Source organism: Octodon degus, unplaced genomic scaffold, assembly GCF_000260255.1.
Source record: "Octodon degus isolate 3935 unplaced genomic scaffold, OctDeg1.0 scaffold00231, whole genome shotgun sequence".
Taxonomy (NCBI): Eukaryota; Metazoa; Chordata; class Mammalia; order Rodentia; family Octodontidae; genus Octodon; species Octodon degus.
In genome coordinates this window covers 2,308,568-2,320,598 of record NW_004524807.1, presented here as the reverse complement: position 1 = coordinate 2,320,598, position 12,031 = coordinate 2,308,568, and the positions used below count along the sequence as shown (strand labels likewise).

General features: G+C 35.4%; 1 protein-coding gene across 1 annotated transcript; it reads left to right on the top strand.

Annotated features, from left to right (window-relative positions):
- The first annotated feature begins 11,123 nt into the window (after nt 1-11,123).
- Nucleotides 11,124-11,330, top strand: LOC101573972 (ATP synthase subunit epsilon, mitochondrial-like). Its single transcript, XM_012512563.1, has one exon. It carries the CDS (start codon nt 11,124-11,126, stop codon nt 11,328-11,330), a length of 207 nt encoding a protein of 68 aa, XP_012368017.1.
- The last annotated feature ends 701 nt before the right edge of the window (nt 11,331-12,031 follow it).

Below are 12,031 nucleotides of genomic sequence, written 5' to 3'. Positions count from 1 at the left end.
TCAATCCCTGGTTCCACAAAAAAATCAAAATGAAAAAAAAAAGTCAATAAAAGAAAACAGAATGGAAAAAATGTCATAGGGCTGTCCTGCTACAGTGTATCATATATGGTTTATTTCTAAATTTCTGTGTAAAAAATGTGTGATTTTTTTTTTCACATTCTATAGGGATCTTAATTTTAGAATATCCAAGGTTGTTGGAAAATAGCAGTTCCGTGTCACGTCTAAGGTGTTTGATACTCAACAGATAGTGTTGGTAAATTCAATTGCCTCTGTTACAGGGTAACAATATCATTAAGCTTCTCTTCTGGATATTTGACAACTAAAATTTGCAGACCAAAAATTAAAGAAATAGAGGGGCTACAAGGATAGCCAATATTTTGACCCTAGTCCTTCCAGGCCATATAGGATTCAAGACATAAGGAAATCTGTTTTGTGACATCCTGTAACTCAGGGATGAACCAAGTTTTCTGATCAAGGAGATTATGGGGCCACAGAGGAAAGTGATCAACGATGTGTAGAGTGCCTAAGAAGAGTAACCTAGAGAGAAAAAAAAAAATCTCTCAGACTTTCACAGAAAGCTAATTGGTCAAACAATGGCCATGACTTATCCAGATGGCTGACACTGACAAAAGATCTACAAGGCATTGTTGATTACTTCAGGATAAATCCTGAGGGGATGTGACCCTGTTACATAGCAAAAGTTACATTTTTAGTTATAAATGTCTTGGTTTAACTGCACAGAATTGTAGCTATAAAGTGTAAAAGGTAAAGCTGTATTAATATGCTGAGCTGTAAAAATCTCAAGTCAACCACTTCTGACAATTTAAAGTTCTGCTGATAAGCAACTACTATTAGGGACTATCGGACTATATTGGGTTGTTTTGCTGAATTCAAGTACCTACAATCTTTAGATGGCTTCAAATATGAAGAGGTCCTTTAAAGACTTCTCCAAATACAGCTTCTCTAACTGCAGTGTAACACTCATCTCTGACAAAACAAAACAAGAAAGGGGGATATGTCAGTGCTACAAGGCTAGGAAATCGATCAAATATGTGTAGGTGGGATTTGGCCCAGAGCCTAAAGCAAACAAGCTGCCTCACTCCTGAGATTTTCCTCCTGTCTGGTTATGATTAGTTATTAGTCACTATGCAACCTAGTGTCATTTGTTACTAACATCCAAAAGTGTAAATAAAGGGCCATTTTGGTTTTTTTGTGTGTGTGGCTAAAACATATGTATACACAAGAGAATTAGGGTAGATATACAGCTACTTTCTATTATTTCATTGAGAATAAATGTTTGTAATAATATTGTTTAGACAAGATATCATGTCTGCATCTTTTCTTCTGAATAACTACTATGAAGACAACAATGTGCAATGTGTTAATTATTGTGACCTTCCTACTAAACTGTTTTGAAACTGTTTCATTGCTATTTTATCTTTTCTCATTAAAAGGAATAAAAAATCAGGCAAAATAATTTTTTAAAACATAAATATATTTGTCACCAGTAAAATTGTGTTCCTAGAAATATTAAAACATGTTCTTCAAAGAGCAAGGAAATTATATAGGTCAGAAAATTCCATCTACATCAATAAGGAGGATTGCTAGAGAACAAATAAAAGAAGGTAAAACAAAACATTTATTTTTCTATCAATGTTAATTGATAGAAATACAATTATATTAGATATAATATAATATATTAGACATTAGGTATAATGTCTAATATATTATATTATATCTAATATCTAATTAATTATATCTAATTTTTATTATAGATAAAATATAAGTATATATAATAGATATAATACATAAATATACAAAATTATTGTAGATAATGTAAATACAGCATTTAAAGCTGTAACTATGGCTATATGAAATCATGATAGAAGCATTATACAAGATAACAGGGTAAAATTAATTATAATATTCTTTTATTACCTGTGAATTGTGATATGATATACTGAATTCATACTTGGAATTAAAGAAAAGTAGTGGAGTCAAAAAAGATTGGAAATAAAAGAGAAATTAAGAAGAAAAATCAATAAATTTTTACAGCTTTGGTCAGGAATGTCCTCCCACACTACAATGAGCAACATAATGCACTTAACAGTATAATTCTCACAACATTGAAGAAATCTAAGGGAGAGTCTGACCCAAGCGGCCTATTCCTGTCTCTTGCCTTTAGGCTCTTAGTTTGGAATGCCCTATGCACAGCCATCTCTTTTGGGGAAAACGTGGACATTCTCCCACAAGCAGTCACTCTGTGGATCCTGATGCAGCCCCAGTGTATGCTCTGACTTCACTGGCAGTGCACTTGTTCTCTGATCTTGCCTGCTTCAGTTTCACCTCTCTGCAGAGTTCCGCTGAAGTTTACTATTAAGTGTCAAATAGAAATTCATTTGACATACAGACCAATTCTAACTCACTGCTTGATTTCTGTATATAAACTTTTATTTGAATAAATATCCCTTATAGGTCTGTGTACTTTGGGGTGGGTTTGTAGAAGGTGATTGAATCCCTGGGGTACAATAGCTGAAGAGCTGATAGGAAATAGGACCCAATCTGAAGGACTAGATCATTGGAGTTTGCCCAACAAGCATATACCTTCTGCCCCAACTCCTCACACTTCAAGTCTTGGCTACCTTGGTGTTAAGCAGCTTTCTTCTGTCCAAGCTGCTCCACCATGCAACCAACCATGCAAGGCCTGAGATTCCTGAAACCGTGAACCAAAATAAAGTACTTTTCCATTTAGTTTCAGGAGTTCAATATTTTGTTCTAGCAAAGAGAAAGTGACTGAGATATAAGTGGGATATATTGCAAATATGATAGACAATAATCAATGACTATATTTTTGTTTTATTAATATATGCTTGCAATTTGCAATTTATACAGTTTCCAATTATCTTAGAGAGTGGTTAAGTACAAATATCACATTCTCCCTCTCTCCTCTCTCTCTCTCTCTCTCTCTCTCTCTCTCTCTCTCTCTCTCTCTCTCTCTCTCTCTCTTTTACATTTTTATTTTTTGGTGGTACCAGGGATTGAACTCAAGACCTTGTGATTGCCAGGTAAGCACTTACTACACTGAGCTATCACCCCAGCCCCGCCCCTCTCTTTTTAAATCCCTTTTTCATTTTCTTCCCACCTCCCCTGGTACCCATATGATCTTTATCATATTTTTTGCCTTAGCTCATGTGCATGAAGAGACAAATCTCTCACATAAAGACTGGTCTCAACTTTACAGTTCCAATCTGTCTGGAAATGAAGCACTGAGCACACTGGTGTTTCTGGTTAAGATTAATTTTTTACTTGGGCTATCATGAAATGTTTCAAAATGTGGAAAATTAAGAATTGTTACATGCATGTGTAGTAACATATATTTTAATGAGCTTTATAGTGATACTTATTTCACAATGCATATGTATCTCCAAACATGACCTTATATAAATTAAATATACGTGTATCTTTTTTAGTTATACTCATGTATAGAATCTATCATAACCTATTAAAGATATTTTAATTTTGTTCCATCAATTATATCTATTTCTTCTGAAGACATTTTTTAAAATTGAGCTTCTGGTAGAGTATCTCTTATATACTTTCCTCAAATGTCTGGTAATCTCTGATATGCCATAAGTGTTTATGGACAAGATGGAAAGGATAAATTGTCACAAAGTACTGAGAATAGATTTTATAGAGGATGCATGAGGAATGTAAATGTCAGTAATAAATAAGTATACTATTTTATTTTATTTTTTAAAGAATACAAAATTGTTATAGAAGAAACAGCATTAAAATGATATAAGACTTCACTAAACAAAGTATTAGGAATTCAAAAATGCTTGCTGTATTACATGATACTATCTTCAAATTAGTTGTTTAGATTACCATATAAATCTCACATTACCATGTGAGATTGGTTTAAAGAAAAATACAAAAACAATAATAAAAAAGTTACAAAAAATTCAAAGGAGGAAAAAAATCATAATTAAAAAAATAGGCATAAATGCTCCTTTCAAAAACCAGAGGAATCCAATATAATTATCCAAACTTTTCTGTCCATATGCCTAAATATACCCCTTCCTTTCTTTCCATTTGTCCTTTTCTTCATCCCAGTTTTTCCTATCCATTGAACAATTTCTTTCCCTTTCATGGTATCTGTTGTATTGTTAAATTTTAATTTCTCTTTCAGGTTCTCACACTAGTGAGATAATATGATATTTGCACATGTGGATCTGATTGATTTAACTTAACCAATATAATATTTTATTAACTACTTTAAAATCTTTCAGAAAAGTATGGAGAAATTAGACTGCTTCAGTGTCTGTGTTAGCAAAACAGAAAAAAAAACCATAAAAGTTTTAGGTTTAGCATCTAAAGACATGAGGACTACTATCTGCTAATATTCTGCATAAGAAACTTAACTTTTTCAACCTGGACTTGTACCCTTGTAATATAACCAGAAATGAATTATTATTGTATCAATCTGTGCAAATTTTAAATGTGACAATATGTACATTTTTAAAAATAGTGGGTATTGTCTAATTTTCAATTGCACATGCATAGCGTGGGTGTCAGATAATTTGCATGCTTAACTCCAAAGATATTAATCTTGAATCAAAATGTGAGACCATAAGACTATTTCTCTTTTCAGCATTTTTCATAGCAACAATAAAAGGTCACAGTGAAAACCTTCTTTCTGTGGTTCCTTGGATGGCAGGAGTTAACATTCTATATATGTCAGGGCTAGTGACATAGAGAGCATATGTGCCAATGACCATTTTGTCACAGCGGTGTTACCTTCAGCTGGCTTTGGGCATCCTTCGACCAAGATCTTATAAATATTTAAGACCAGGTATGCATTCTGATTGATTTGGTTCTGTAGTGAAAGGAAAAGTTAAGCCTAAAATCTCCAGAAACTTTCAAAAGAATAATTTTATTTTGTTGTTGCTAGTCTTTACCCTTTACCTATAGTCAAGGACATCTTGGAGCAAAATTGTTCCATATGTCATTTTTCCCTCTGACACTTACAGTAATTAGTGTATAATTATCATGGTACCCAACATATTATGGTTTAAGGACTATATTTGTCCACATCTATAGTACACTCATCAGTGCCTTTTTGAGTGAACATGAATGTTAAATATTAGGCAAGAAAGCACATAAAAAATATTTCTACAATGTTCTGATATATAAGGAAAATACCAGTGTTAAGTGAAAGCAACATGTTTTATAGCAAATTTGAGACAATATTCTGTGAAGTGATAATTGTTGCAGTGTTTCATGAGGTAGGGGATAAAAGTAACGACCGTTAGGCATCTAGAACCATAATGTTAGCTAATTATTGTACAGATGATTATTTTTGTCCTTTACTATTTAAAGTATAATGAAAAGTTCAGAGACATATTCAGAAGAGAGGAATGGATGTTTCTGTTATCATGGAGCAAACAATCTAGCAAATTTGATTGTCCTAATACAAATAGATAAAATTATAGAGTGGTTGTTATGAAGTAAAATCAATTAGTGTTCTAAAAAGAAATAATGTGAATGTTGGTATTTTTTTATTATTCTATGTAAAAGTCTTCTGGCAGGAAAACTTTTTAATTGCAATGCAAAAATGAAGAACTTGCAAAGAAGTCTGAAGAACACATTATAGATAGGAAAAAGTCACATTTTCCAAATGCACAAGTAAAACCTATGCACTGAGGAGTGTGAATGTATGAGGAGAATATGTATATTGTATGATGTAGTTGTATGAAAAAGAAAAGCACAGAAAGCAGAGGGCCTTTCTAATAGTCCAGGTGAGCATTGATAATCGTTAGGGCTTGAGGAACATCAGAGCAGATGGAAATCTGTGGATGAATTTGAGGAAAATTTTAGCTGTCACGTTTAAAAAATTTGGAATTTGTTTAGATGAAGGAAAGTATAAGTTATGACAATATACCCGAAAGAACTAAAAGTTATGTAAATTAGTAGTTTCAGATTAGTGTTAATTTTTCCAGTAGATGGGGTAAATACCTAGTTTATGTAAATATAAAACTCTTAAAGGACAGTGTAAGGGGATTGTGGGTTAAACTTCTTAGCCAAATATGTTTTTAAATTTTATTGAAAAAAATAGCAATGAGAGAGTTTATAAACCAATTAGTAGGACAGTTTCAATAATTAATACATTATATATTGTTGTCTTCATAGTGGTTATTCATTGTACAAGACGCAGACACGATATCCTGTCCAAAAACACTATTAGTACAAATCTTTCTTTTCATTGAATTAAGAGAAAGTAGCTGTATATATATTCTAATTGAACCAAATTTTCTGATCAAGGAGATTATGGGGCCACAGAGGAAAGTGATTGATGGTGTAGACTGTGCCTAAGGAGAGTCACATGGAGAGAAAACATTCTCTCAGGCTTTCACACACAGCAAATTGATCAGGCAATGGCCATGACTCACCCACGTGGCTGACACTGACAAAGGATCTACAAACTGTGGTCAGGGTTTCTGGGGAAATCCTGAGGGGATTTGACTGACCTTGGCAGATAAAAAAGTGACATTTCTTGTTATAGAGTTCTTACTTTATCTTGGTCTTAACCATCCATCAGAAAAGTATAAAAATGAGGTATAAAAAGTAAAGTCATATTAATAAGCTGAACTATAAAAGGCTCAAGTCAACAACTTCTGACATTGTCAGTCCTACAGACAACCCCCTACTATTATGGACTACTGGAGCCAAATATTATTGAATGTAGAAAGTATCTAAAATATTTCAAAGGCAAATTTCACAGTTCCATTACAAAAAGAAAGGTTCATGGTATGTTTCCCAGTGAGGGTCACTGGACAGCTCTGAACAGGAAGATGGGCTATGAGGGCCCACAGTGTACATTTTTAGTGTCCTTAATCCTCCAGATAATGTCACTACATTTCGTGAACATGGCTATGTTTATGAATCTGCCTTGCAACCTGAACCCTGAGTACTTGTACTACAGTCATGGGAAGAGCTGCATTCTCTTTATTTTGTTGAGGGGGTTTACTTTCATTTTATTTTTGCGTCATCTTTATTTCATTTGCTCTGGCACAGGATGCTACCTGGTTAGCACATTGTCTCCCTTTCCTTCCTCCCATCATCACTTCCTAGAGAGCAATATTGGACCTCACAATGCTACAGTTCAGGTGAACCTGGAGGAGGATGATAAGGATTTACCTCACAGGGAAGCAAATGATGCTCTTCTATACATTTCCCACCTGTGAAATCTTTCTTGCAAAGACCTGACTTAATTCACATGCTTGTGTGTTTTAAGTCATAACATTCTCTACTCTTTAGTTTTTATTTTCTCCATGTTTGAAATGAGCATTTAGAAGCTGTAGAGCACCATATGCACATTATCTCCCACACTGTAGGTGTCTCTTGGTAGTATGCATTATTCTGTGACTCTAGAATGGAATGGAAATATTGTGGTTGCTATATAATCTACTTGCAACTGAAGAAAATATTGTAAAATGATTTTATACCTTTCATGCGTGGATTAATGTTTCCTGTGTTTTAAAAGATGTGTTATTCTGAAGCAGTTGAATGGTATCAATTGTTTAATTAAAATCGGTCATAGCTTGCTGGCAAGAAATGACCTTACCTTCAACTTATCAGTAGGACCAAAATCATCTATTGTGTTCTTTGTAAAGGAATTCAAAGATGAATATTATTCCTTGGTTAGATTCAGAAAACATCAGTTGAGTGCTTATTATATCATTATGTGTAAGCCTTTTTTGACTAGTAAATGGGGAGTTTCACAAGTGAGCCTATTAAGTATTATGTGTGTAAGAGGTTCATAGCTTGGCTGTCTAGACAAACACAGAGCTAGGATAGACAAAAAAGAGTCATACTGAAGATACAAAGAAAATATTGCAGAACTATTTTTACCATCAAGGTATATTTTACATGGGATGGGACTAAAGAATTACATTTCAAATAGTAGTAAGTGGAGAGGATATTTTCAGTTAAGCATGTACATCTGCCTAGCTTCAGCATTTCAGTGTTGAGTATATGACTGATTTTGGATTGCATTCCAAACCACTTTCTCTCTTACATCCTGATCTAATGAATGACAGCATCACGGAGGAATTTTCCCCAGTTGGCAAACTAAGACACCCCTTCACTCCTCATGTTCAGTTTTTCATCCCACAAAATCTTCTATCACCACGTCCTGTCATTACTATCTTTAAGTATTTCTCAAATGTGTCCTTTTCTTTTCAGACTCACGACCGCCTACTGCCTGACTTTAGACAGTTTGAATTCCTTGTCTATCTGAATTAAAACCACCTCTTAAAGCAGTCCATCTCTAATCTAGCTAATGCAAGTTATCATCTCCGTTTGCTGAAAAATGAGCCTTAAATTGCAAATACCGTTCAATCATTATCCTCTTTAAATCCTTGTATTGGCCTTTGAGTCCCTATTTCAAATTGTTGGCTCTGTTAGAGAAAGTCTTTTGTGACTTGTCCTTAATTTCTCAACTGCTGGCATGTTACTACTTTTTCTGTCTAGAGTTCAGTGGTCCTCAGTTTCCAATTAATTTTCATTTTTAAATATTTTTTGTACATTTAGGACAGGGTCTGTAGGGACTCGCTGTGTAGATCAGACTCGTAGTGATGCTTCTGTTTACAGCCTCCCAAGGGCTGGGATTACAGGTGCATACCACTACACCAAGTGTTCCAATTAATTTTCTTGCCCTATTCTTCTCATGTCTCTTGTAACATACAAACACACACAAAGATGTACACACACACACACACACACACACACTTTAGCATTAGTGTTTATCAAGAATATCTTATTCTTAACATTTCACTAAGCTGACTATATTCACACAATAAGACATATCTGCTATGACCGCACCTTTCTGCCATTGGAAGTGCTAGTCTAAATTTGAGATGCACGTCTAAATTAAATGCTTCTGCATATAGCACAATTCCCCACAGCCTACTCTGAATATGTGTGTCACAGCAACTACCTCAATGCATTATAATTGTCTCATTTTCATTTAACTTGCATGTGTTAGTTTTTCTATAGCTTAATATGATACCTGAGGTGTACAACTTAAAGCAAGAAGGACTGTGCACCTTCTAGCTCACACTGCAGTCCACCATCTGTTGGCTCCAGGGTAAAGACATCACAGTGGGATAGTGTGGCAAAACAAAGCTGCCTATCAAAGTTGGACAGCCAAGCAATGCAAAGGTGTCAGAAAAAAAGGAAGCAAAGGCCTGTATATGGTACCTAAGGCCACATTTCCATGACTCAATGAGCACATCTGGCAGTATGCTTTTCTAGTCTCTAAGCATTCTTAACCAATGAAGTTGACGTATGAAGATTAACAGCCACATTCAATGGCCAACCTGAGAATTTGACCACGTACAAAGTGTGAATTAAAAAAAAATGTAGTGAATAATCACATTAAAAATAGTCGAAATAAAAGACACATTGCTGTTAATCTTCTTCAAATTATACCTTCCCTGCTTGAACACAAATATCCCATTATTCTTGTCACTTTCTGAGGCAGTACTAGGACTCCTCTTTTGTGTTTTTATTTGTATGGGCATGATCATTTTGACTTGGACACTGAGCTACAAGCCATACTGTGCCAGATCCACTGTAGAGAATGGATCAGGAAAGGATAGGCGCTGGATTTCCCTTGGGTGGCGCTCAGCAGAATCATTCATGGTTTCTGGTTTTCTCATACGTTATAAAGACACTTATGGACCAAGACTTCCGGAAGTGCTACAGGAAGTAGCAAGAATGATAGAATAATCATGCTTAAGGCCAGAGGCATTATTCAGAGGGTACTTAATGGCAATATTTGCTAGTTGTTTTAAGCAGTGCTAGTATATAGGAAACATAGCACTTTATATATTAGTTTGTAAATATGAAGGTTCTTATATATAAATAAAATAATAAAGAAATCAAGATGGACATTTGCTCTTTCTACCTGCTCCAAACCTTTTTTTGGGGGGATTCAACCTTGTTGCGATGCATATGATTTTACTGAAGCTACACATGATGGTGCTTTTCCTTCCAGACCTAGATATTTGTATGCGGTCTGGATTGTTTCACTCAGAAGGTAAGAGCATTTTGTAAACTAATTTAGGTAATAATAAATCACCAGAGGGGGCACTAGTTTACATTTTAGGTTATTTCACTCAATAAGTATGAACCTGGGAGAAGTGGAGCTTGCTGTTTCCGGTAGGAACCAACCTTGTCTACACAAGGGCCATTCACCATTTATCAGGTCATCTGTGCTGATTGTCCTCTCTTCTATTTAAGTGGTGCAACTTTTCCTGTGTTCATTAGCTGTAGAGTCCTAGTAGTGCAAGCTAATCATGTGCTCCCTTCCTAAGTCAGTGATTAGTCTAGAAGTCAAAATGATAGGAAGTGATGTCATTTATCAAGGCTTTTTAGGAGACAGATTCATAAAAGGACTCTTATTAGAAGACATAGTTCCTTTACAAAAGCAGAGGAATTTTCATTTCTCATGTCACTACTGGAATGATAGCAGTCATGCTAAGAAAAACCATTCCAGTCTGACAAGACAGTTTACTCAGAATGATAGAGCAGAGGCAAAGAAGCTGTATTCTTGATGTTAGTACTAAGCTGTTGAAGTAACCATCCTGGGCCACCCAGTGCTGGCAGTTCTTGCTTGATAACAATTTGCCTTTTTGTTTGGTTCATGAGATAGGACTTTACTATCTTACTTGCACCTATAATTGTTTTAATTGGTATTCGTGACATTGCTTCTTAAGCAACTATAATTAAAATATTTGAATGGGGTTTTCATTTATGGCAATAAAAATAAGAAACTAAGCTATTCAAATATTGTAGTAATCTTAAATTTTCTCAATATCAATAAAATTGTACTAAAGTAAAAAAAAAAATAAAGTTAGTAGCAAGTATGAAATGTCAGGCCAGGGAGATGGCTTGGTGGAATAAGCGTTTCCCTGGCAAGCGTAAGGGCCTGAGTTCAATCCCCAGTTCCGAAAAAAAAAAAAACAAAAACCTGCCTTCCTGCTGCTGGGCCATCCGAGGAGCTGACATTGCCGTTTTCCTAGAGATTCAGTCCGACACACGATGCCTCTCGGGGCATCATGGTGACATACTGGCGACAGGCTGGACTCAGCTACATTCGCTACTCCCCGATCTGTGCAAAGGCAGTGAAGATTGCCCTGAAGATGGAATTCAGAGCAAGTGCAGAGAAGACTGCTGGCAGCAGCATCAAAATTGCGAAAGTGAAAAAAGAAAACCAGCCCCAACTAGAGCTGGAAATGCTACATTTTCACCCTGAAGATGTGTGAGCAAGTGTTATGGCAGATTGTAATCCATGTCACTTTGTGAGGGGAAAAAGTACCTATTTTATTCGTAAATTAATGATACCAATAAATTGATGCAGGTTCACTGTTAAAAAAAAAAAGTAATGTCAGGATAAGAAATAAAGAGAGCTAGATTTAAAACTGATAGTGCATATGGTGCATTAAGAATTATAAAAAAATTAAAATGCTTGGTTAAACTGACCCTTAATCTTTAAAATCTTTTCTTATGAAAACGCAGACTTAGTTTTGTAAGAAATAATTATTTGAGCTGGAGAAAGGAAAAAGACAATGTGTCAATTACGAAGATAACTGGCCACAGCGTGTTGCTCAGTGTCCTGTCACTGTGACAAAATGTTTGTGAAGGAAAACTTACAGGAGGAAAGCTTTACTTGGCTTCTCATTTTCACCAGATTCAATCGTTGCTTTGGCAAAGCTACATACAATGGTTGAGGGGGGAAAGGCAGAGGAAAGCTGCTGCTTCCCCATTGACAGCCAACACGTTGGGAAAGGGAAGGGAGAAAAGAAGAGAAGAAGACCCTGGGACCCAAATACGCTCTCCGCCATGAAGTGAACGCTACTCCTTTTAACTCGGCGCCACTGCCTGGGTTTCCGTTACTTTGTACTCATGCCGGCACGTTATGAGTTTGTCGGCAGTCAATCCACTCAGTCTTCACAATGTCCTCACC